This window comes from Rhagoletis pomonella, unplaced genomic scaffold, assembly GCF_013731165.1.
Source record: "Rhagoletis pomonella isolate Grant_MI unplaced genomic scaffold, Rhpom_1.0 Rhpom_scaffold_00005, whole genome shotgun sequence".
Classification (NCBI taxonomy): Eukaryota; Metazoa; Arthropoda; class Insecta; order Diptera; family Tephritidae; genus Rhagoletis; species Rhagoletis pomonella.
The window spans coordinates 76,428,485-76,456,363 of record NW_023458559.1 but is presented as its reverse complement, the minus strand read 5'-3'; the positions used below and the strand labels follow the sequence as shown (position 1 = coordinate 76,456,363).

At 36.6% G+C, this 27,879-nt stretch overlaps 2 protein-coding genes across 2 annotated transcripts in view; both read left to right on the top strand.

Moving 5' to 3' along the window:
* The window catches only part of LOC118739610 (phosphatidylinositol 4-phosphate 3-kinase C2 domain-containing subunit beta), a gene marked incomplete in the record, with an annotated part of 95,198 nt that overhangs the window by 4,721 nt on the left and 62,598 nt on the right, over positions 1-27,879 (top strand).
* Positions 5,575-27,879, top strand: part of LOC118739611 — a 38,250-nt gene continuing 15,945 nt past the window's right edge. Inside the window, exons 1-2 of the mRNA XM_036471041.1 lie at positions 5,575-6,190; positions 6,571-6,988. Of these exons, the coding sequence (XP_036326934.1) occupies positions 6,694-6,988 (295 nt within the window). The 5' untranslated portion in view covers positions 5,575-6,190; positions 6,571-6,693. The remainder of the gene's footprint in view (positions 6,191-6,570; positions 6,989-27,879) is intronic.

Below are 27,879 nucleotides of genomic sequence, written 5' to 3'. Positions count from 1 at the left end.
CGCTTTGTGTTGCCGCAGTATTCGCCACACTGCCCTCCACCTAAGTCTGATCGTCCCGATCAGACACACTTGCGGTTCCAAACGCTGCAAGCCTTTCCAAGTGGACCACCTTCATCTTGTTTCTTGGTCTCCCAACGGTCTGGATCCGATACACTACGTCATTTAGCCGTTTTACGACCTTATACGGACCTTCCCAGTTGCATTGTAGTTTTGGGGACAAACCTTTCTTTCGTTGTGGATTATACAGCAACACCAAATCTCCTTCCTGGAAACCCTCGGAATTCATCGCCTTATCATACCTGGCTTTCATCTTGTCACTCATAATTTGTGTGCGCTGTCTCACAAGAGCATGTATCTCTCTCAGCTCCTCTTCCAGGATGTTTGACGTCTCTTTTCCAATCCTTCTAGCATCACCAGTCACCCCAAACTTCAGATCACTAGGCAAACGGAGCTCACTGCCGAATATTACCCTTGCAGGAGTTTTACCCGTTGTTTCATGCACTGCTGACCGGTATCCCATCAGGAACAAGGGTATGCGGACATCCCAATCTTTTTGATTCTTGTCCACGACCTTCCGCAAATGCTCTTCCAGGGTTCGGTTGAACCGTTCCACCATGCCGTCTGATTGGGGATGAAGAGCCGTCGTTCGAGTTTTCCGGATACCCAGTATCTGGCACATCTCTTGGAACACTTCCGACTCAAAATTTCTTCCCTGGTCAGAGTGCAGCTCTATAGGTACACCGTATCTCGCTACCCAATTGTAGGTGAATACCTCCGCTACTGTTTTAGCTTCCTGGTTTGGAATCGGGTATACCTCCGGCCATTTGCTAAAGTAGTCCATAACCACAAGGACGTATTTGTTTCCCTGTGCGCTCATAGGAAATGGACCGGCTACATCCATGGCAATCCGCTCGAAAGGTGCACCTGAGTTATATTGCTTCATCTGGCCATGACTTCTGGATTTCGGCCCCTTAGCTGCAATACACTCCGCGCAGTTAGCAATCCACTCTGCGACCGATTGCCGACAACCAACCCAATAGAACCTCTGCTTAACCTTTTCCAGGGTCTTCGTGATTCCCAGGTGCCCTCCACTAGGACCATTGTGGAATTCCTTGAGTACATCCGGAATTCTTACCCTTGGAACTACTATCAGGTTGCGGGAGCACTGGCCATCTTCGCTTTCCCATACCCTATGCAAACAGCCAGATATTAATTTTAAGCTGTTCCATTGTGCCCAGTACGCCTTTGCGATGGGGCTTTCCGCTGCCATTTGCTCCTTAGTTGGCCTCCTGTCCACCTCCTGTCCATGCATCAAAAGCTCCAGATCTGGATCTTCCTGCTGACACTTTCGTAGCTGTTCTTCCTTCCACTCTTCCGCTGGTGTTATTGTCGTTAGACGGACGTCTATAATGTCCTCTTTTCCCTCAGCTTTTGAGCAGTGTTTACATTCCAGGCTACATGGGCGGCGGGACATGGCATCAGCATTACCGTGGACACTTCCCTTGCGGTGCTCAATGGCGAAGTCATAACTTTGCAGTCTCTCAATCCACCGAGCTAGCTGTCCTTCTGGATTCTTAAACTGTAGCAGCCACTTCAGCGCTGCATGGTCCGTTCGAACTCGGAAACGTTGCCCATAAAGGTACTTGTGGAAATGTTTGACGCAGTCCACCAACGCAAGTAGTTCTCTCCGAGTTACACAGTAGTTCCTCTCTGGTTTTCCAATCGACCGGCTATAGTAGGCAACTACCTTCTCCTGCCCATCAATTACCTGCGACAGTACGCCTCCTATGGCATACCCACTAGCATCCGTATCCAAAATAAACGTTGCCCCTGGAACGGGATACGCTAGCATAGGTGCAGTACATAGTCGTTCCTTCAGAGCCTGGAAAGCCTCCTCCTGCTCCTTGTTCCACTCGAAGGCTCTATTTTTCCTAGTGAGCTCGTGGAGGCTATTAGCAACGCTGGCGAAATTCGGAACAAATCGGCGGTAGTAGGTGCATAGCCCAAGAAAACTTCGTAGTTCGTGCAGGTTCCTAGGTCTTGGCCACTCCTTTACTGCTTCTATCTTTTCCTTCGCAGTACAGATGCCCTCCGTTGTCACCTTGTGCCCTAAGTAGTTCACCTCCTTCCTGAACAGTGAGCACTTTTTAGGACTTAGCTTCAGACCAGCGCCAGCTATCCTCTGGAAAACTTCTTCCAAATTGTTCAGGTGTTCCTCAAAGCTTTTACCCAATACGATAATGTCGTCTAGATACACCAAACATGTTTTCCAATGTAGTCCTTTGAGCACATGGTCCATGAGTCGTTCAAAAGTGGCAGGAGCGTTGCATAATCCAAAGGGCATCACCGTGAATTGCCACAGACCGTCTCCAACGCTGAAAGCTGTCTTCTCCTTATCCTCGTCACTTACCTCCACTTGCCAATAACCGCTCTTAAGGTCGAGTGTTGAGAACCACTTTGTTCCAGTCAACGAGTCCAGAGTGTCATCGATCCTGGGAAGAGGATAGCTGTCCTTTTTCGTCACATCGTTTAGTTTCCGGTAGTCTACGCAGAACCGCATTTGACCATCCTTCTTCTTCACAAGTACTACCGGCGAACTCCATGGACTCGCTGATGGTTCAATCACACCACTCTCGCTCATTTCGTTTATTATTTGGCTAACAGTTTCACGTTTGGCAAGTGGAACACTCCGAGGAGCTTGACGGATTGGCCTTGCATCGCCAGTATCGATGCGATGTTTCACAACGTTAGTCCTGCCTGGTTTGTCGCCATTCTTGTCGAATATGTTGCAGTATCTTCGGAGAAGTTCCTTAGCCTTGTGCTGGTATTTTTCTTCCAACCCTTCCGTCCATGCATTAATGTCTTCCGCAATGTCATTCTCGCCAATGGAATCGCTTTCAGGTAACTTTTCGCAGTTGAAGATTGCCTCTACCTCTCGACATTGCCCCAGTACAGTTCCTCTTCGGAGTTTGACTGGTGATTTGAACTCATTGAGCACTCGAACTGGGATGCGTCCATCCTTTTGCGTCTTAGCCAGGGTTTTACCAATAAGTACGTCCGGTGTAGAATTTTGTGTTGCTTCAACAACCCACAATTTGTTTGTCCCACAATCTCCATCAATCTTTGCCCACACAACTGCTTCTGACTTCGGTGGAATCTGCTCGCTTTTCTCTAGGATCACTCGCTTGCTGCTGTACGGACCATCATACCCAAACCTAAGGGGCACTTCCATGTTGTTATACGTCATAGCCCTGTTCTTCATGTTGATCTGCATACCTTGATCAAGCAAGAAGTCTAATCCAAGGATGACTTCATCCGTAATCGCTGCGACTATGAACTTGTGTAACACCGTCACATTCCCTATTGCGACTTTGCATGTTACCTCTCCTACAACTTGGGTGTCCTCACCAGTTGCTGTCCTCAACCTTGCTCCAGGTAATGGCCTTACCTCTTTAGTGACCAAATCAGATCGAATGATGGAATGTGATGCGCCCGTATCCACAGTTAGTACTCGCTCATGTCCGTCCACATATCCACCAACAGTAACGTTGCTCGCCTTTCTGCCAATTCGCGAGACGGAGATTATGGGGCATTCAATTGCGGGAGCCAGCGCGCGCCCCTTGCTGCTGGCTCGTTTTAGTTTAACGACTGATTGGAGTTGGATTCGTCTCCTTCAGCCCTGCGTTTGCGTCCTGCTGAATTGTTGAGCGCACTGGAACTTGCGCTGCAATCGCGGGCGAAGTGGCCTGGCTTTCCACATTTAAAACATTTGCCAGAGCCATGCTTTTTCTCGCCCAGCAGTTGGATAATCTTCTTCAGCATTTCATTTGTCTCGTCCGGTGTTTCCACTTCCACGCGATGTGCTCTGTAGGCTGGTCTACTTAGGAGCGCCGCCGTTTCACGCGTCTGAGCATACGAGACAGTTTCCGCAAATGTTGGCTTGGGATTCGCGTACGTCTCTCGCTTGGTATACACGTCCCGCATTCCGTTGATGAACCTCTGGATTTTTACTCTTTCGAGGTGCTCACCAGATGCATCTCCAATTGCCAAATGAGCCAACCTTTCGATCTCGGAGGCGAATTCCTGTAGAGTCTCGTTGGATTTCTGGCAGCGATTCTCCAGCTCCATCTGGTAAATCTGCTTCCGGTGCTCGCTACCATAACGTCTTTCCACTGCACCCATTAACGCATCGTAACTGTTCCTTTCACAGTCGGGAATAGTCTGCAAGATTTCTGCCGCAGGTCCTTTCAATGCAACGAATAGTGCAGCGGATTTATCCTCCATGCTCCAATGATTTGCTGCAGCCGTTTTTTCGAACTGGAGCTTAAAGACCTGGAAAGGAATCGTGCCGTCAAAGGATGGGGTTTTTACCTTGGGTGCGCTCGTCGAAGTAGCTGGACGATTCAACTGCAAGTCTCGGAGTCGACCTTCTAACTCGCCCATCTTAGCCTCGACTTTGTCCTGTCTCTCTTCGATTTTTTCCTGTATTTGTACAATCTTTGCATCCTGTGCTTCCAGTTGGGATGACATCTGTGCTGATACCGCTGCTAATATACGTGTCTCCAGCGCTTGTATCTGCGTTGAAACATCTGACGATTGTGTTTGCATCTGAGTTGACAGCTGTGATGACATCTCTGACATGCGTGTATCCTGTGCTTGCATCATCTGTGACATGGCAGCCAATAACGTGTTCATGTCCATAACTGTTGATGACAAAGGAGCCTTTTGCTGTTCTTCAACCTTCCCGGATGTCTGCTGCACATCCTTCGACGAACATGCAGCCTCATCCTTCTGTTCGTCCTTTGCGGATGTATCGTCGGGTTTACCTTGGAAGTCGTATTTGTCCACGTCGATGCCTTCAGCTTCCATAGCCTCTCGCAACCGGGATAACAATTCCACTTTTCTTCCGGAGGTGGCCAAATTACGCTTTTCCAACTCCTGTTTCAGCTCCTCAATCTTTAAGTCCTGAATTTTCGCCATTTTCAGTAGTTTATCCTTCGGGATTTATTTAACAATCCCACTTCTGACACCAATTGTTACGATTATCCTCGAAACCTTGAGGGATTTCCCAAATACACTCGGGCTCGAATCGCTGGATTGTTAAATAAATGCTAACGATGACCGAATTGTAGTACAATTAACTTTATTGTACAACAAACAATTTTACAATACTTGCTAATACAGTAAAAATACTACAATACTTGTTAAGGCAATTACAACGCTTTACTGAACTTGTCACACACAATTAAACTTATAGCTTGCTTATTCGCAATCCGCTTCTCTGCTCACTTTACTTGTAGCTTGCTGACTTGTAACTGACCCCACTCCGCTGTGTCGTGGCTCTTATATACCTGCGCTCACACTTATGGCAACTCTAGAACGTTCTGAAGTTTATCGCTCATTCTCTTTTTCTCGCTGTTCGCAGTGTTCATCCAACTTGACGTTTCTCTTTGTGGAACATTCTACGTCATTCCTCGAACATTCTGCCTATTTCTCGTTGTCCGCTTTGTGTTGCCGCAGTATTCGCCACAATATCTTAACGTGCGTGTGTGTATGGCAACTCCTGCGTTGCTGCAAATAGAACCCGGAAAAAAGACGAGGAAACAGAAGCGTTTTCCTTCATCGTGAGCCTTTCGTTTCGGTTGGCATTTGTATACATCGTTGTTCGGTTCGCTGCCCGTATGCCTTGTGAAATTTCTGGATTTTTTAATTGAAAGAAAAAGTTAAATACATGTGTACATATATTGTGTAAAATAGCCGGCTTGTGAAAATTCTGTAAAAAAGAGCGGGAGTGTGCGGAACTACTAAATATTTATTTTTTCGGACGCGTGTGTAATGCGCGAAATGCAAAAAATTGCAATTTAAATCACCAAACCTGTATTATTAAATGATTTGATTTTGTTCTAGCAACGTATATCATATGTACCTACATATATCGCGTATAGTGATTTTTCAGAGTTTTCAAGTGTCTCGTTTAAGATTCTTCTATAAAACAAGTAAAAGTGTCACGCCCATTGAAGCAGCCCATATTGGCATCAATATATAAGTACAACAGCAATACCGAAGCGTCCAGGAAAAATCGAAATCCTACGAAGAGTAGTATAGCGAGGAATAGTGGAAAAACGCCCAAGAACAGGTGCAACCAAAGAAGATATAAGTTGTGAGAGCTTCGAAGCTGCCTCTAGTTTATGTATGTATAAAATTGTTGTACACAAGCAAAAACAAGCAGACTATCCCTGTGAAAATATTGGACCAGAGAGAAGCAATTGCACTCACCTCTGATTCAACAATACCAACAAGTATACAAGCTGCAGTGAGCGCAAGAGTCTTTCGCTATTCTTAGATTTTTGCAATCGTGTGAGCCCCGTAAAATTTCCGTTGCACCCAAAGCAAATTGCAAAATAATTGTTTTATCGCGATTTCTGTGTGTTACAACATTCACACTTCCATCTATACTCGTAACACCGCTTAGTGGGTAAATAGTTGTTGAGCAGTGCTCACATAAGTTTACCGGGTGTTCGATTATTGCGCAAATACACCAGCGACTACAACAGTGGTTGCCTTTTTCAGCATATACCAGAAGTTTATGCTCTCCACCGCAACGGCGGCGTCAAAGGTGTACAGCCGAAGGAGTCGTTACAGTTACAGCAGCAGCAGCAGCTGAAGACAGGAGAAATCCAGCTACGCTTCAGAATGCTATTTGCAGCTTGCACCACAGCAGCGCCCAAAACGCTGCAGCATACTGCGCATGCCGCCAAAAACTTGGGGCAGCAGCAGTTGACGACGCTGCAACAGCTGAAGGATCAGCATGCGTTGTCCTTATCACCGTCGTCATCGTCGCCATCATCATCATCAGCACCGTCATCGGGTTTGCCAACACCGTTGCAAATGTCACCTCAACATCATCAAGGGGCAGCAACGGGAAATGCAGTTGCTGCAGCAGCGGTAGCAGTGGCAGCGGCTGCGCGTGCAAACGACGAGGCAAAAGGTGAGTAAACGCGGAAGAATTAAACAGAAAGCCTGCAACATTTATGAAATTTAAAATACGTATATGCTACTGCCAATGAATACAATTAACAAACGATTCTTAAGAATTTATCTATGGTATATATACACTATATACATACTACATACAATATTATATATTTACATATCCACAAATATGAACACTGAAAAGCGTTGCTGAACGAAAGTGACAATGGCCTTTCATTTGCAAATATTTTGCTTTTTTATCTCAGGTACTCATCACTGGACTAAAAACTTGATTTTATAATATACATACGAGTATTTATTATTGCTTTTTTTGCGTGGGCTTGCCGGCAATGCTTGAGTACGCTTCAACCATTATGCAATCAGAGAATCGCATATGTACTTGTATAGGAATGTGTCCGCACACGGTATTAACACTGCCAGTCTCAAAAGAAACACTCATTTTGAAAAATACCATAGGCAGCTGTTTTTAAAATATTTAAAACAGTGCAATAACGACAAGTTAAGGGGGATCGAGCCATAGAATAAAGAAAGAATATCGAACTTGAATGGTTCTCGAAATATGTTCAGCGGAGGTGTGTAGTTCAACGTTTGTCTGAAGATTCACAGCAAAATTGCCTGCCGGGGATACTTTTAAATGCACATATGTATGTATTAGGGATGTTGCAAATGTAGAATTTTAGACAACCGCGGAAGCGAATGCGGATGCGGATGTTTAAGAGCTAACATCCGCGGATGCATGTATGTCTTTCTAATTAAATATGCATGTGAGCATTTGACGTAATGCTTAATATAAATGGTATTTCTATTTAAAAATGCTTAATAAAAGGGAAAAACATATTTTTCGCCTCCTTTTGTGGCGCGTGTTAACCTTTAACAGACTGCTAATTACACCAATTTATTTTAAAATCCCTTGACTATTGTACGATCGCCAGTGCCAAAAAAAAATATAAAGTTGATTCATCCACCGTAGGGAGCACACGTCGTTCAATTTTTTTTTTCGCAAAATGCTTAGATACTATCTACACACCTATCTCTCAAGGAAAACAATGTTCGTATAGAAAAACGCTCAAGAAATGAAAAAAGAAATTTATTCTTCTACAATTTCTTAAACCAATATGCAGCTTTAAAGAAATTTCGTACATTTAATACTACGCTTTGCTAAAGTATTATTTCCTCTTACTTGCTATTGATTGGGCCGTATGAATAAAATATATAAAGTATATATAAATAATTGCTTTTTGTTAACATTTCAGACCTTATACTCAATTTATTCAAATAATTTTAAGTAAATGGTCTAAAATCACAAGAAAAGGCAATTATTTAACTCTTATGCATACGCGCCATTATTTCAAGTAACAAATAGAATGAGAAATATGTATGTATGTACATATTTATACTTCTAAAGATATATCACCAGAAAATACTGAAAATATGCTCTTAAAAATACATTTATGCAAGTTTTATGTATAGTATGTAATAAATAAATAAACTTTTTAAAGTCACATAAATTGCACTTTATTTACATAAAATTAAAAAAGAACTCAAACATTTTTAATCGACTTCAAAAAAAAAAAATGAGGAGGTTATTAATTCGTCGGAATATTTTTTCTTTCTTTACTTATGTTCCAGATGCTCACGATATTCACGAGTTGCAGGTTTTTTTTTACAGGAAAACGTTCCAGGTGCCAAAAAACCTCTCAGTCAGAAATTGCCGGTTTTAGTCCGAAGTTTTTCTTTCTGCAAGTTCATGAAAAGTGTCAAACGATAGGCAAAAACAGAACGCAGTGAAAGCAAAGAACCTTACATTTGTTAAAAAAAATTGAAGTAGCTGCAGGAAAAGTGGCTTTTCGCGTTCCAGGTGACTTTACTATTTCGCTCTTGCTCTTCTCTTTCAAGAGAGTAAGTAATTTTGTTATTTGACAGTTTTACAGGTTTTTACACGAAGTTTACTTTTACGTATGCTACCGCATAACTTTGGATCACGTGAACGGATTTCAATAATTCTTTTTTTTATCGGAAAGATGGTACCTCAAGGGTCGTCCCTTAACTTGGTTTAGATTCGATCATGAAACAATTAACGGTACTCCTAAATGAGAATTGAAGTTGGTTGAGGCTTTTTGCTTAAAAATTACTTGTTTAATAAAAAGTTCTAAGTATAAACACAAGATACGCTCAACTTCTTACAGTAATAAAAAATGTTAAAAAAGAGTTTTAATATTCATTTTCCTCGATTTCTGGTTTCTGATTTTCGATGGAGATGCTGATTTTTCACTATTACTTACCTATTTTTTTTTTAATATTACGAATACCAAAAAAATCAACTGAACTTTTTTTAACTTTAACATAAAATGCAGTATATTTTTATAGTAGTATAGTTTTGTAAATAAGTGGGTACCTTTCACATGTTCACATGTACTTTAGAAATGCAGCCTTTCCAAAACCGTTTCGACTGATACCCGTATTGCAGTACATAATTCATTTAACTTAATTGAATTTAACTTTTTAACATGCGGCAACATAGAGCATATCGATGTCACACTACCATAAACAACTTTGTATTGTATACATGATTTAATTTAGACTAAATAAATAAATAAATGAGTAATCGAAGTTAATTATTGTAGCCGGTGGCAATCTTCTTTAAAATATCTTGGAAAGTGAGCTTTCTTAAATCTCTTTCGTTTGACACCCATATTGTAATAATTCTTTTATCTAATCAAGTTAATGGAATCTAGTTATTCAAACAGGTGGCAACCCTTTCGAAAAGATTTTTTTTATAATTAGCTTTCTTAAACCCTTTGCCATTTGACAACCGTATTGCGATATTTGAATAATGCTATTAATTTAATTTAATTTTTAGCAGGTGAAAACTCTTTTTGAACCTAGCTATGTATAAACCTCCTCCCCGAGACGAATACGTGGATATGCATCCTTCTAGAATTGGACCACTACAGTATAGAGTATATCGATTTTAAACTTTGAGCAGCTGCTCTTTTATATACAGGGGTGGAAAAATAAATAGGGACACGACATTTTAACAAATTTTTCCTATTTTTATTTTGTTCATTTAATATTTATTATTATTTTTATAAAAGTATAGCTCATTATCTAACAAAAACCATATAAATTCATTTTTCAAATTTTTTTTGCAAAAATTATAAAAATTCTGCGAAATTGCATCTAAATTTTCAACTTTTTAACCCGATTTTTTAGAATTTTTTTGAGAACTTTAGTTGTCATGGCAACAGAACCTTTTTATAAAAATCACCAATATTTTTTCCAGTTTCACAGCGATCCAGTAGTGCATTTCAAGGTCACTGAGTACCCTGTATTGGTTGCGGTAGAAAACTGAAAGTTGGTATAGATATTACAAATATAAAAAGTGGGTGCCCCGCTTCCTAGGATCAAAATTTTTTTCCCCCATACAAAAATCAGACCACATTAATATACATGCATATGTACCTAATAAATTATAATTATCTGATTGTTTAATTTAAAACGTATCACCAGCCGGCCTATAGAATAACATTCGATTTAAAAGTTACATATGCATGTGTCTACTCTTGTGCAAATGTATACGTATTGCATTGCACTGAATTCCAAGCGTATTAACAACTGCATAAGTACATAAGTACATATGTATCTACGTTCGGATATATCCTCTATCGATCACAGCTGAAGGCTTGCGGCATCTGCTATAATTTAACAATATTTGCAAAAAAATGATTTTTAGTACAAACATATGTACATACGGCGAACAATATTTTATGCATATCTATTCAAGCCAATCCCAAAAAATCTAGATTGGTTTGACAAAAACTATGCGAGCATACCAACCTGCATACTCATATTCATATTATATATTCATATTCATTTAAATTTTCATCCCCACCATTGAAACTAAGAATGTTTAAGCTAATTACTATATCTATTTTATAGACAACGTTCGTGACCACCCATACACAAATATTTAAAGCTACTTAAAATGTGCTCATAATTAGTAAATCATAAATAAATTATCTATTAGTCATTTCTGCCATGGCTTAAAAGGTTTACAAATCAAATAGGAGCGTACTTTTCTACATACATACATATGTATGTATGTACATTTATAATTTACATAAGAATAAGTGCCAAAAAGTCGGCATTCTTACATTAAGAATTCCTATATTCATCTTTGGAATTTAAAGCTTTTATGCTGCCTCTTTTATTTCTCTCTTTGTTTAGTTATCGTATCCCTCGGTTCTTATGTTTTTTCTAAACAGTTTTAGTGATATTTTTTTTCTTTTCTGCTTTGTGTATCACTTTTGTTTGGTTTTATTTAATTTCTTTACCCTCTGCATTGTGATAGTTCGCACTTAGAAAAAATGTGAAAATTTTCCATTGCGGCGTTTGTTTGTCTACATATTGACGGTCTTCCGGAATAACGACACAACTCAAAACTAAAAAAAAAAAACCCCTTACTATTGAACAGTCTAATACTTACTAAACCTTTATGATTGCTTTATAAAGATTTAGTAAGGATTATACCACTGGATTAGGGACATGTGCCCCTGTTCGGTAGTGAGGGTTTTTTTTTTTTAGTTTTGGGTTGTGTCTTTATTGCAGAGGACCATTTATTTGTATATCCATAGTATGTAGTAAAGCACTGCAATACTCTTCACATGTGTACATGAGTAAATGGAACATATATTTTAGAGTACTTAAAAAGATAGGAACAAAAAAAGAGAACATCATAAATTTGAGGAACTGAGCAATGTTACTCAACAGAGCTCTGCTACATAAAACACTGTTCCGTTTTTCCAGAGTACTTGAGTATATTGATTGCATTCAGTAGTATTTGAAAACTTCATAGGAAGTGTAGGAATACTTATGAAGTTTTTTCTTTTAATTGTTAGCATTTAACATATTGTTAAGAAAAGACATACATTTCCTTTTTATTCCAATATATACTTAAAATATTGTTTTACATTTCTCGCCGGACACTTCAATGTTTGCAAAAAAAGTTCAAATCTTTCATACATATACATGATTTATGTACATACATATTATGTAAATTTTTTAAATATCCAAAAATGTGTGTCCTTTTTCCCGCGACCTGGCTTTATGATCAGTTTTTATTGTCAAATTGATATTTTCATTTCCTAATACCAGGCGCTCATACATGTGAAGTAACAAGTTTTCTATTTCTAAGCAGAAAATTGTTTGTATAAATTTTTAAATTTCCAAAATTCTACTTTGTCAATTTCCAAAGGCTTCTACAAACAAATGTATGCGTATGGAAAGCTTGCTACTTCATATGTATGTGCGCCTGGTATTGGGAAATGAAAGTATCGTATTGTACAAATAAAAATTGGTTCTTTGTATAAAATGAGTCCACTTTCTTTATAAAAATATACTGTTGGCTAAATATTCGGAGCGCCCTACATTGTTTCTCCATGTTTGCTATTTAACATAAGAGTCAGCTCTAACATTAACTTTATGAAGCATTAAACGAAAACTTCCAAAAATACTCAAAAAATACTTGTGAAGGAACATCTTTTTTGTGGAAGTTTAACAGCATGGTACTGCTGATTTATGTTCCTCTTTTTTTCGGAACATAATTTGTTTGAGTACTTTTTTTATGTATATAGCGCTCAATATCTTCACTTCTCTTCTTTCCATACCCTTTTTGTTAGAGTATGAGTAGTTTACATATTTGAAAAAAACTTCAGAGTGAAGCAAACTGAATTCCGATGCAGACCTTTAGTATGTAGGTACATACATATGTGCATAGGTAAAGGCATGCAAAGGACATAAATGCAAACAAATAATTTATTGAATGAATATGTATATTATTATTTGTTTATTTTGATTGCGACCGTAGGGTAAAACAAAAACGCTTCTGGCTGTTGTGATAAACACGAGAAATTGTGTTGCAAAGAGGACTACATAAATATTCATTAACTGACACTACACAACGTTTTGTACTTGCGTATACAGCTGCATAACGTCAGCGGAAAATATTATTATGAACCACATGGAATATATTTACAGTAACTGCAACAAATTACGATTAATTTTTTTAAACATTCGTAATGTTTTTCGAGCTAAATTTTTTTGTTATTTTTCTATAAAAATACCGTCAAAGTTTTAAGCAAAAACATATACATCACAGTTTCAAACTTTATAAAAAATTGAGTCTTCAACCGGCTAAAAAATTATGTTGGTTTTTTAGAATTTTTTTAAGATTTCTTTTTCGGTTTTTTTTTTATAACAAGTGCAGTTTACAAAACTGGCGTTGATTTTTTGAAATTTGGTTGCTAACGGTCTCCCGAGTTTTACTTCATAAGAAAATAATGCTTACTTTTCTCCATAGTGCCGTTTGAAACCTGCACTTCATTAGACTAAAATTGCATGGGCATTACCGAAAATTTTTAAACATTAAAAAGTGTAAATTTTGATGAAAATTTGTTAAATTTTCCTAAATTTTGTATACAGTCTGAAACTGTGATTTATACGGTTTTTGGTTAAAGCTTGGACGTTATTTTTATAGAAAAACAACAACAAAAAATTCGTTCGAAAAACAATGCGAACATTTAAAAAAAAAACACCACGTGGTCATTGTTTGAGTCACTGTATATGAATAGATTAATAAAATACTTATGTATGTGGTCAAATTCTCATAAGTAAAACAATCTTAGAATTAATTCGAATTCGGTCAGAAGAAGCAGAAGCAATTATCATAGAAGCATTGTGACATATTCATACTCGAAATAAAGTCGATTCTTAAGATAGTTCCAGGGAAAATTTCACAAAAAGCTGCAACTAACTTTAGTGTCGCCTTTATTTTGACTATGAATACGCTCCCTTGTGTTTAATAACGACAAAAAATTACAAAAAAAGTTTGTCATTTTGCTTTACTGAAAAAATCTTTGACTCGTCGCTTTCAGATAAGACGAAGTGGTCCTCTACGAAGATGTCCTCTCTCCTTCTACCGCCAGCTGGAGTTATTCTAAGTCACTTACTTCGCCGACTGCACTATTTTGGCGACGACAGCTTCTAGGAGGAGATAGCTGGCAATCTCTCCGACCTTGTGGATTCTTTAAAGTCAGGATCCTATACAGTTCTAGAGTAAAATATCCAACTCTTCACAACGTGGACAAAGAGGATTGGGCTAAACCTCACCGTGAACGACGACGCCGCCAGTAATCCGGCGGTCAATCATCCCAAAATACTGGAACAGCCCTCTGTCCTTTTTCACGCATCCATTATCATTCGTAATAAGCTTGGCGCAAGGAATATGTTCACTCACTGACAGCTTTTGGGTTGCGCACAAAGAAACAAGGCGATTGGCCACACACTGTAAAACAAAACCTACACTAAACAAGTAAACAAATCTAAGTACGCTCGGAGCCGAACATTATATACCCCGCGCAAGTATCAAATATAGTTTTTTTCGCCTTTCCGAAAACTACCGCTACATGGTTAGCAGGGGTGCATCCCTATTTCAAACATCTTCACGCCCATTTTCCAAAATTCCATAATAATGCTACTTATTTTCAAGGGATTGTGGTTAGTATCAATTTTGTGTAAATTAGCGTCATTAAATTTCGAAATATCGAAGTTTCAAGCATATCTGAAATTTACCGTTATATAAAAAGTGGGCGTAATTTTAGTTCGATTTCAATAATTTGTAGTCCTTTGGTTTTATGTGGCAAGCACAACGAACGGTTACCGACATACATATATGTGATCATAAATGGGCGGTGGCACGCCCATTTTTCAAACTTTCATCATAAACGTATTTTATGCCAAAGAATTATTGCAAACATCAATTTTGAATAAATTAGCATCGGTATTTACTGATTTATCGAAGATTTCGTATTTCTCTAAATTAGCATTATATGGGATGTGGGCGTGGTTATTGTCCGATTTTAAAAATTGTCAGCCATTGGGTATGTTGTACCGTGCCAAGTTTGGGAGAAATTGGTGGAGCGGTTCCCAAGATATACACGTGTAATCATAAGTGGGCGTGTCTGCGCCCATTTTCAAAAAATTTATATTATTCTTATTTTTCGCGTAAAAATGATTGTAAATATCAACTTTCGAGTGAATAAGCTTCAGTAGTTACTGAAATATCTCAGTTTTCGTATTTCTGAAAACTACCGTTATATGGGAGGTAGGCGTGATTATTGTCCGATTTTGCCCATTTTCAATACCATCCGTCCTATGCCGAAAAGAAGTACACATACCAAGTTTCGTTAAGATATCTAAATTTTTACTCGAGTTATCGTGTGCACAGACGGACGGACGGACAGACAGACAGACAGACAGTCACCGCTTCATCGATTTCTGTTTTCATTCTGATCATTTATGTATACATTTGTCTATATTTATCTGGATTCGTTTTGCCTGTTACAAACAACCGTTATGTGAACAAAGTTATAATACCCTTGTGCACAAGTGCGCTCGGGTATAAAAATCGGAATTCAACGAAATTACGTACCACAGCGTAATTGTGTGCATTTACCTTACATATGTATATGTACCTATATCAACTTTTAAGTTATTAAATGCCGGACATAAACAACTGTAGCGCATCACATTGAGTTATTATGTACTTACATACATACTTGTAAATGCTAGAAAATAAAATGTGTGGTTATAAACAAAAAAAAAAACAATTACGAAAAGACGACGCTCATCTACATTTATTCGCAATATACATCCAGTGTTGCCGTTGAGAATTTTCAGAAAGTCGCAAAAAAGGAGTAATTGACGAAAAAAAAGGTCACCATATTATTTTTGCTTCTTTTTACTCGTAAAAAAATTAATCTGAGACCCCAAGTCAAAATCAAATTAACGTGTATTATAAAGAGTTTTCGCTGCTAGAACGTACCGCTGTTAAATTTAGGAAGAAGCACAAGCTTTAAACAAAACATAGAAATCGAGTTGCTGCAAGGAGAAGAGTTGCATTTCCTTTAAGTTTTAAGTGGTGCATTTTTTCGTACTTACAGGAGGAAATATTGTTCTCTTAACATTTCCTAAAACAAAATCTGCGAAAAGGGGCAAAAGTCGCACATAATTTTGGAAAAGGGTCAAAAATTCAAAATTTTCAAAATGTCGTGTCAAAGAGTATTAGGGCCTAAAAGGGGTCAAATTGCCCCTTTATTCGCACAACGGAAACACTATGCATCCATAATATGGATTCCCTATGTATATACATACATGTTCATATACGGTTTATAGAATTCTTACGAGTCTTCGCTCTCTTCTCCGCTCTCTGCTTTTTACTATATATGTATGTAGTTCGCCGGAGATTTCGTTTTTATTTATACATACAGTGGCGGTCAAAATAATAGCAGCAAAATTCAAAATGATGATGTTGGCAACTTTTCTTTATTGATTTATTTATTGTTAATAATTTTTATTTAAAATATTGTTCGACCTATATCAGATACGACATAAATAAGAATTTCAAAGCTTGCACAAAGTTTGTAAAAACTAATTATACTTAAAAAAGGGTCATAAAAATTTCGATTTTTTTAATTAGGTTCTCTAGAAAGATTTCGAGTATGCAGTCTTATAGGCCATTCGATTTTAGTATAATTATGTGCAAGTTTCCAGTCGCTAAAAAATACCGTTGGTTTTTTTTTATAATTTTGTTTGCGGAGGGTGTTGCGCATTTTCTTATACGTACGGTGACCATCCGTCCTGTATTATACGGGACAGTCCCCTTTTTTGACCATTGTCCTGGTAATTTATTTATTTTATATATTTGTCCCGTATGGGCGAGTGATGTTGGTATATGATCGCAATTTTCTCCATAAATAGTTATTATTTTCTAATCTGAATGCCTGTGATTCGAATCAGGGAATACCTACATACAGTGACCAAAATTAGAAATCAGGACTTGACATTTTAGTAGGTTTTGGCTATTTTTTCATATTTTATTTATTGTTTATTATTTATTTTATGAAAGTACAGCTCTTTTCCTAACAAAAACCATATATGTAATACCAAATTTGCAACTTTGTGCAAAAAACTATAAAACTTAATTTTGCAATGTTTCACCAAAATTTCAAACTTTTCAATTAGAATGTTTAGAAAAATATTTTGTTAGCAGTTTTGTAACTCATTAAAATTGAGTATATAAAGTGCGAGTGGAGAGTGCTGCTCATTTGCTTCTGTTTCAAAAAATTGGTCGAACATACTTTGTACTATACTAAAATTTAACGAATTTTTTTAAACAAATTTTACGGGGTAAAAATCTCGAGAAAATAATTCTACAAATTTATGATGTTACTAAAAGCATACTGTTTCAGGCCTAATACATCTAGGATCATTGAAAAAGGTTTTAAGATCTGTAAGCTGCTGAGGAAAAAATTTGCAAAATTATTTTTTGTCCCGTATTCGGCTCTCATAAATATGGTCACCGTACTTATACGGAAGAAAATGAGCAACACCCTCCACAAAAAAATATTCTAAAAAATCAACGGTAATATTTAGCGACTTGAAACTTGCACTTTATGGACTATAAAACTGCATTCTCGAAATCTTTCTATGAAATCTAATTGAAAACCCGAAATTTTGATGAACATTTTTTTAAGTTTAATTAGTGAACTTGTGAACTAGTGTGAACTTTGCACAAGATTTGAAACTATTATTTTGTACGCCACTGTACATACATATGTATGTATTTATGTAAATAAATTTGTATTAAACCCACAGTTCGCCACTTTTGTTGTAATCAGTATTGCCATAGACAAAATTTTTTTCCTACCATAACTAACTAAAACCTACCAAAAAAATGTTTTTGGAGTTTTTAATATTTTCATGTTTTTCAATGTCAAATTTATTAAAAACGTAGATAACATATAGTAAAACAAAAACACAGCTAGTACAATAAAAACAAATTAACTGCGAATACAATTCATTTTACAGTACAGACTTATCCAAATGTGTGTCCTTTACACACAGCGAGAAAGACGCGTAAAAAAAGTTCGGCGAAGAAAGACTCTTAGCATAGGCGACGGCGAAGAAAGGCGCATAAACTTATTTTCGCGGTCAACTAAGTTTACGAGTGTAACAGTAAACTAATTCCCCAAAGAGTTTTTCCAGAATGATGTTGAGTCCATGTATGCGCGTCTTTCTTTGCCGGAAATTTTTCAAGTGCATTTTTTCGTAAATTTTTTTCACACGTCCTTTTTCGCCGTCAAAAAGACTATCGTTCTCCAAGGTGTATCAATCTACGATTCATGCTTCGTGGGCAGGCACATATAATATACTCTGGGGTTTCCTTCACCAGCCCACAAAACCTACAGTCCGCCTCTACAGAAAGACCTATTTAATTCAAATGGTACGTTAACTTGCATTGCTTTGTTAGGTAGCCAGTAAGAGTATTAAGTTCAAGGTGACTTTCGGAGGTTCTGCTGGAAGGAGCTATGAATCTCTTTGGTGGTTATTCCTTTTGACTTCCACCAGTGGGCAGCAATCTTAGATTATTCGCAGCTAGCTCCTAAGTAGGTCTGCAGTGTATGCTTTAGATGTAACACAGAATAGCTCGGGACCATACAAGCGCATTTGGTCGTTACGCTTTGCGAGACAGTCAGCCCTTTCGTTGCCTTCAAACCCTTCATATCCCGGAATCCACCACAGCGTTACGCTATTGTGGGCTCCCAGGTCGTTCAAGAGTTCACAAGCCTTGCTGCCGTTTTAAATTACATAATATTTATTCTGGCCACATTTGCCTTCTGCGATGACATTCGCGAACACAGATTTCGATTGCGATGACCTCCGCTTGGAATTTGGTTGGGTGCGAGCCCATTGGCAGACTTTTCTGGAATCTTGGCCCAAGTACGCCATAAATTATATATGGATGTGCATATTGTGTATTGGCAATAATAAGGGTATACGTTTGTGCTTAGGAATCAGGTATATTTACATGTTTTCGGCCGCCGTCATACGAACACACCGGTGAAACATTCGTGTAGAAAAGGTTGCCATAATGTTTGGAGATACACATTTTTCTATTTTTCGCAAATAACTACTTATTCTTCATTGGCACGAAACCTACCAAAATCCAATCAAGCCTGCCAACCTACCAAATGGGAAAAAACCTTCCAGTTTTGGTAGGAAAAGCCCATGTGTGGCAACACTGGTTGTATTTTCCTTTGGCTTACGACCAACGTTTCTCTTTTTGTTTTTTGTAAACACGTAATACTTGATTTGCCATGCATGTTGCGAAAATTCAAAGCAGTTTTTAGATTATGACATTGGCCTTCAATTATTTATGTGCAGATCTGTATGTGAGTATGTTCATATGTATAAGTTAGTAAATATGAGTCCATTCATACTTTCATACACCCAGCTTCATTTGAATAGGCTTATTATCGGAAATATTAACCCCCACCAACAAACTCATTTTTTTCTTCAAAAACTGCGCTTATATCTTGTAAGTATCGTTGAAGCATTAGGTTAAAAACAGGGTGGAAACAAAGCTGAAGACGAATTGCTTGCAAATTGCTAAAATACACAAAATCCATAATCTTCATCTTCGCTCGTACTATGATAAGTTTCGTTCTATTTACTAAATAATGCACTGTTTTTCGTCTCCGTCTTCGATTTCGCTTCCACTCTGTTTTTAACCTTATTATAGTCTTCTTTTGAAGGTTGGTGGATTTTGAAAAAAGTGGCGAAAACCAAGAAAACATCTTCGATAATTTGTTTTTACATACAATCCCACTCAGCACTACTACATTATCCGCAACTTGGTTTTGTAAACGCATTTTCAAAGGCAGTTCAAATCACAAACAAACGACACCAAGAACAAAAATCATTGGCACTACCATTATTTATTTTTTACGTTTTTTTTTAAGGAGAAAAAAAAAACAAATTGTAATTGAATCGTTCACCATAATAGGTTCAGATAAGGGCTGTGCGATTAATTGATTACTCAAAGTTTTAATTAATCATAAACTAAATAACTCAGTTATTCGATTAATTAGAAATTATAATTACTCAAAAGTTCAGTTACTCGAGTAATCAAGATTTTTGATTAACCAAAAAAAAATAGTTGAGTAATTTGCTTTATGATTAATCAACATTTCGAGTAAAATGAGTAATCAACATTTCTACTCTTTACATACATATGTATAAAGTAGTGAAAGTTCCTTGATACTTTGAAAACAACGTTTCTGGTTTCAAAAATTAAAACGAACATTTTTTTCATATACAGAATCATGATACAATAATTTTTAGAAGGTAGTTTCACTTCAAAATTTTTGACATAAACCGTGTCTGTGACAAACACGCAATGTGGCCACTGCTACGATATAGAACTTGGGGATTATCGCTTGTTATTTTAGATATTTTTTAACAGAACATGTAAAGATTTATATGTTTTATAACTGATCACTTAATTTTTAATATAAATGTACGTATTTTTTACATACATTTTTGCCACCGCTAATCACATGAATAAAAATCATAAAAATGAAAATATAACAGCAATATTTCTTGTTTATAATGGATTAGATCCATCGCACACCACGGACTTTATCAGCCGCCAATTTAGATGTGCTCGTTAGTCTTTCCATTGCACCACAACTTATTGGTCAGAGCGATTAAGCTGGTGTAGTGTGCGCACCTCCATACATCTTCATGTACATATTTCAAGGGAGCCCTATCATTTAAATAGGCGGCCGATAAAGTCTGTGGTGTGCGGTGGCACTTATAGCTGTGTCCTTACATCTATTCCGTGTGTTGCAATATCCACGAAAGCAGCAGTTAATTTTTTATGAAGAAAATTATTACAAAATATTCGAAAATTTCTCTACTTATATGTTTGGCTCTTTTTTTTTATTTTTCCAACGTCAAAAGTTGGATTTTTTTTTTTTGAAAAAGTTGGTACAACAAAAAATACGAAACACGTTTTCTGTCAGATAGCTAACATGGCGGATAAGAAGAAGTGAAACTACCTTCTAAAAATTATTGTATCATGTACAGAATATAAAAAAGAAAATAAGCAAAAAGCAAACTCTTTTAACGAGCAAAATTATTATTTTTGAGTAATCATATTTCAAGTAACTCGATTAATCATCGTTTTGAGTATTCAAAATTTTGATTACTCGAGTAATTGATTAACCGAATAATTGATTAACCAACTTGCTCGAGTAATCGAATAATCGCACAGCCCTATGCGAATATGTATGTATAGTTGTGTTACTTAAGGTAAAATTAGTCAAGAACGCAGAACTTATACTTAAACGCTGTCTGTATACGCAGAATTTTGTCGATTACTGGCGGCTTCAGTGTTGCTTACTACAGTGTTGCCACTCATCACTGCCTTTTCATAAACTTACCTTTTTAACTACAATTTTTCGTGCTATAATAGATGCTAGCTAAATATAAACTACTCATTTTCTAACAAAAAACCTTATTCGATAGTAAATTTCTATAATCTATAATCTATTCTATTCTATAATCTAAATTCCGTAGATTTCTGTGCTACGGGCTATAACTACAGAAAAATTCTGCGGTGTTGAGTTTTCATTTACATGGCGCTCTGGTAAGACAGATCGTGTCAGCTGACTCGGGCTTACGTACCGGTAGGTTTACGTTCTTGACTAATTTCTCCTTTAATCATTAATCCGATTCCAAAAGAGAACTGATATTAACTGATATATCCGGATTTTGTTCATATACAAGAATATCCGAACGGATATCGGGATATTCGAATAAACGGATATTCTCATCCCCATTATGTACCTTTTTTAAAACCGCCCTTACCCTTATTTATCAACATGCACAAAGAGCTTGAGCATGTGCACGCACATGTTTATCGTTTGTAGCCAGCTCTAAGGCTCATAGCTCAGTTATTCATACTTGGCATTGCATGAGAGTTTTCACATGAGGGATCTGTTAAAGAGCTTTGCGTGTAGGCGGTTACCCAACGCACAGCAACTGAGCTATACCGGTATGAAATATACTCTCCGGTGTGCATGTGTGTATACATATGCATATTTTTGCATACATACATTTGTAATCGTCGTTGACATTGTAGAAAATATGTATGCATATAACCTTGATTCTTGGCTTCTGTGTTGAGCATCTGCCGGGTACCGTGATACACAGGAAGCAGAAAAATTATTTATATGTGCATACGCTTATTCACACATAATGCTCAATACTACTTAATTACAATTATTGAATTATGATTACTTGACAGTGATTCCGTCTGGTAAAAGATCAACAATAAAAAAACGTTCTTTTTGCCTTCACATTAGGTTGACATAATTTTATTTAAAACTTTTCAATCATAAATCAAACAGTTACAGTGCCGTCAAAAAGTATTGGCTCAGCAGTTTTTTCACAATATACGCAACAATTTTTTTCCAGTAGTTTTCCGCCAATTTTTTATAAAAATATGGTTCATTCTACAACAAAAAACATAAAACTTTGTGCAAAACTCCCGAAAATTCAGCAAATTTTCATGCAAATTTTAAACTTTTTAATCAGATTTTTTTGAGTATGCAGATGTGCAGCCCAACCAATTTTATTACAATAAAGTAAATTTTTTAGTAGCTAGGAATTTTGACTAACTCCGAACTTGCATTTTTGTTTTCTAGAATTCAATGGGCTGCAAAAATGCATACTCAAAATAATTCTGAAAAATCTGATTAAAAAGTTTAAAATTTGCATGACAATTTGCTGAATTTTCGCGAGTTTTGCACAAAGTTTAGGAATTATGTTTTTTTGTTTTAGAACGAACCACATTTTTATAAAAAATTGGCGGAAAAATATTAGAAAAAAAATGTATGCACATACTTAATGAGAAAAATTTGCTGTGCCAATACTTTTTGCACGCCGTGTATGTATTTACACCTTATCAATTATTTTCGAATGTTTTCTAAATTGAAAAATTTAGTGTAGAGATATCTGATAAACACGTATTTATGGACTGATATGATTCATATTTGGAATGTATATTACCTACATGAAAAGGAATAATTATAAAAAATTTACCCCATAGGTGGTGCATGAGTCGAGATATTTAGAAAATCCGCATTTATGGTCCGATTTGTTTCATATTTAGAACATATCGCACACATAGATCTAAAGAGCGACCAACTCAAAAAAAAAAATATATAAAAAATTTATGTAATATACAGAATTATTTCAAAATTTCAATTTTGTAGGAAAACACAATCAAAGTTTGATCAATTCATACAGCTGGTATACCAAAAGACACATGGAAAGACACATATGTATCTTCGCCAATTTTGGGAAGTTTAGTCATCTGTTAGGCTGAACGTATTCTCCTCATCAAGCTTATTAATTGTATTATGAAATCTCCAAAACCGAAAATTTTGTATTACATCTTTATATTATTTAACGTGCGATATGTAAACTCAAAACTTTAAAGCCGTTTTTCTCGAGTTTGGTTTTTGAGTTATGACACTAGTGATGTAAATGAGCGATATGTAGATTGAATTATATTTTAAAGGAAGGAAATGCGACAGAAAATACAAACACCCTCACGTTTTCACTCACTCACCAACGAAACTCAAAACTTTGACAATCACACGCTATTCACAGCTGATGAAAAAACGTCACCATATATGAATTCGCCTTGGCTTCAAGTCTATAAACTTGTTGAGATTGTACCTAAGTTTGAGTTTTGGTACAAATAAAATTAACTCATTAGAATTCCAGATTTAATTTATGGACATTGAAGCCGAAGAACCTTGTAGATCGTCACAATGGCACAGGAGAGGTCCAGAACTGTTGCCTCCTCTTCCTCGTCTTGACAGCTTATGGAGTTTATTACGTGTTGACTACGGCTCTGCGTCATAATTTTACAATGAGCCCGTTTCGGCAACTTTTATTCGCTAATTTGGTATATTTTTCTGCGATCAGAAGTTTGTTGGATTATGGGAAATTCTTATTACATCACTTACTTATGCCCTTTCTTTGTGCAGAGTATACCCAATTTTTCGGCTTGACAATTCCTATTTATGTCGCAATGGGCTAAAACCCATTTTACATTTAGGCGAAAAAATTTGTGACGGTTGTGATCTGCGAATTCATCGGAAGCCGCAGAATATATTAAGCGGACAATGGGCGGTGGAGATGCACCAAACACTTTCGATCTCACTTTCTGGATAGCGATCGCAGGCAATTAAAAAAAAAAAGTTTAAATCCGCTGGCTTAATTGGAATTACTGATATGAAGAAGTTAAAAAGGACTTATATTTTAGACCGAAACCGGTAAATATGAATACACAAAAACCATAAAGAGCCGATGCCTTTTAGTATTTACTAATTAATTATAAATAAAACTCGCAGTTTAGACCTCCTTCCTTTTAAATTACAACTTTATTGTTGCTTCTATTATGCATCGTAATTCATTATTCAATTGAAAATACTTAGAATGTAGAAAACATTATCTCGTCATAATATGGTGAAACTCTGTCGACGTAATTGATAAGCTTGTGAACTCATCTGCCTTTTGTGTAAAACTGTACAATCTGCTTAAAGAAATGTATTTGTTGCTGCGCGAAGCTATGCTATATATTACATATGTACATTAGACTGCATCACCAAAAAAAGTTGCGGTTTTTCCACCGTGATTACAAAATTTATTATATTTTAATACGTCCACCAAAATATTTCGGAAAAATATTAAGATTTAAGCGAGCTGGACCGATTTGAAAATACCTCCAAAAATGAAGTTTTTTATGAATAAAAATAGTTTCTTAAAGAACTTTTTGATAAAAGTCCCCTCAGATGACAAATTAGATTAAGCTTAAAAAATCTGCATAAAAATATTTAAAAATCTTTTCAACGGAATCGTAAGAATGAGATTTTTGATGCTGTTTTTTTACTTTTTTCAAAGATTGGTTTACGAAAAACTTGAATAACTGCGCCAAAAATGTTCTGATGTAGACATATGGGATCTCAGTAGAAAGGTATTTTCACACTGTTTTTATTTCTGGACAAAAAAAACGACATTCGTGTCCCATCTTGTTTTTTCGAATACCAACACAACTTAATTCAACTTTGAATGACGTTCGTTCATCCTACCCTTCTCTTCCATCCTTTGAATGAGTTTATTAGCAAAGAAATAAAAAGGGTGAGAAAATACCTTTCCAATGACACCTCTTAAGTCTAAATCGGAAGAGTTTAGGTTCAGTTATTCAAGTTTTTCCTATACCAATCTGTGAAAAAAGTTAAAAAACAGCATCAAAAATCTCATCATTACGATTCCGTTGAAAATTTTGTTTAAATTTTTTTTAAATATTTTTATGCAAATATTTTAAGCTTAAACCGTTTTGTCATTTGGGGGGATTTTTTTAAAAAAAATCTTTAAGAAACTATTTTTATTCATAAAAAACTTCACTTTTGGAGGTATGTTCAAATCGGTCCAGCTCACTTAAATCTTAATATTTTTCCGAAATATTTTGGTGGACGTCTTAAAATATAATAGATTTTATAATTCTAATGGAAAAATAGTACCTATTTTTTTTTGTATGGGGAATGATGCAGTCTAATGTACATATGTATGTAATTATGCAACTGTTACGTCTATACTTGATAAGAATAAGTTATTGACTGAATTTTAAACTACATTACAGTTTATATGTACATATGTATGTATATATACATATATATATATATATATATATATATATATATATATGGATTCACGTGCTATTAACTAGGATAAGTATGTATGTACTTAGATTTCTAATAAGCACTTGATAAGTTGATGTGTGTAATTATAATTTGGGTCACGGTGATTACATACATTTTTACGCTAATTAGGTCGATTTAAACTTATGACAGATGACTTAAAAGATAGGCTTTAAACTTTACAGAACCCTTAAGAGTATTCACTAGTATACTTATAGGAACCCAGCAAGCTGATGTTTCCTCACGCTATCTCTGGATCATGGTTGTAAGTGATTTTCTGGACGAACTGGAGAAAAGGGGTTGTAGCGTGATTGCCTATGCGTTACCCTTTGTGTTCTGACTCAAGATTACCTGAACTTGGTAACCGGTGGCCTCTGCAAGATGGAAACGGTCTTGTTCACTAGGAAGTGCTCCCTGATGTGGCTCTTGCCTTGATCGGAGGTGCCCGCCTGCACCTCTCTGGCAGGGTCGAGTACAAAGCGTAGATTGCTGCAATGGGCTATTGGTAAGGGATGTGATCTCTCGCTTAAAGTAATTTGTGGGCTTTATGTAACCATAGCTAAGCATAAATATTATAGAGGCTATAGGAGGCCTTTGGAGCGCATACTTACAACGCGCTGCCCTACTTGGTCTTATTGTTAGCAGAACTAGCGCAGCACAAACAGCTTTAAAATTTAGGAAAACCAGGATGTGGCAGGAGAATCCTGTGCTTTGATTTATTCCCTGATCAAACAGATTACTACGTTTCCGAAATGCCCTACTGGAAGCCTCTTCTCCGATTGCAGTCGGTTAAGACGTTTTCATAGGATAATCTGAACTTTGACCCCTGCGCGAGAAGCCTTAACCGACTCCAATCGGGGCCAACATTTATATGTGATATCTTCGACTAAAGTAGTATCGATTTTCGGTTTTTATAAGATGAAAAAAATAATAATTTTAATTTTTTGAGTCTCCATAGAGGAATCTGAACTTTGCCCCCCGCTTTGACACGCTTTAAGCGTAGCGCGTCGCGACGCGTGGTGATATGGCGCGCGCACTGCGCGAACGCGGACCACCGTGGTGTTATGCATGTAGCATGTTAGAAGTGTATTTTGTCAATATTTTTTTAATAGACCAATAACGTCCATTCATTTTACTGCGCTTTCGAAAAGATATTATGTACTATTGTCTATGGACGATAAAGTTTGTATGATTTTTAACATTTCTGACATTAATTCACTTTTAAATTGTGTATTGATGTCAGTGACTTTAATTCCATTGACATCATTGCACGTAACCAAAAATTTGCTTCCTACATTTAAAGACCACCCTACTGTTTATAAGTGAATTTCACAATTAATTCTTATGAAACACTTTCAAAACTCGTGTGGATACGAGAATTTTTCCCCCTGCTGTATGGTATTCTTGCAGGGCCGCCATGATAAAATCCGGGCCCGATACTAAGTATATGCAGGGCAAACCCCAATCCTCCAAAAAAAAAAGAAGGAATTTGTGTTAATTTTTTAATCAAATTTATCAACTTAGCAAAATATTGGCATGGTCGAACTTAATTTCCGATAAATCCGATCCCCTGAAAACTTCGAGCCCAGGGGAAACACCCGACTCCGTCACTATCTCGTCGTGCCGGTATGCTTGTATGTCGTCACCTTAATTCACAAAGGCCTTAACCAACAAATTTTTTATTTTACAGGAGAAGCAAAAATCATTTATAAAATGAGTATCAAAAACAGGTAGGGATTTTTAAAAAGTGGCATGTAACTCCGCGATTTTTGGTACTAAGTTTTCGAAATTTTTATTGAAGGTGTATTTAAATACATCCTACTAGAATCTGTGAAAAACGCAGTTTCGAAAAAAGTGTTGGTTAGGGCCTTTGCGAATTAAGGTAACAATATGTATTTACACATACATATGTATATGTATATGTATAAATGTTGAATGCCTTTCACGAGACGTACATCAAAGCACAATATAAATAGCTTAGGAAGAGTACTTAATCATATAATTATCTCTTAACTAATAGAATGGTCGACAGCTTTGTTTTTTTTTCATCGGATTCAAATTATCCCTAGTTTTAGTGGCGAAATTTCATACCGGAAACCTGTTGCTAGCCACAGCCACTAATTTACACATAAAATGTACACAGATATCATCTGATTTTTTTTTTTTAATTCTTCCCCAATCAGTTTTGAAAGGTCGCACATTGAACTTA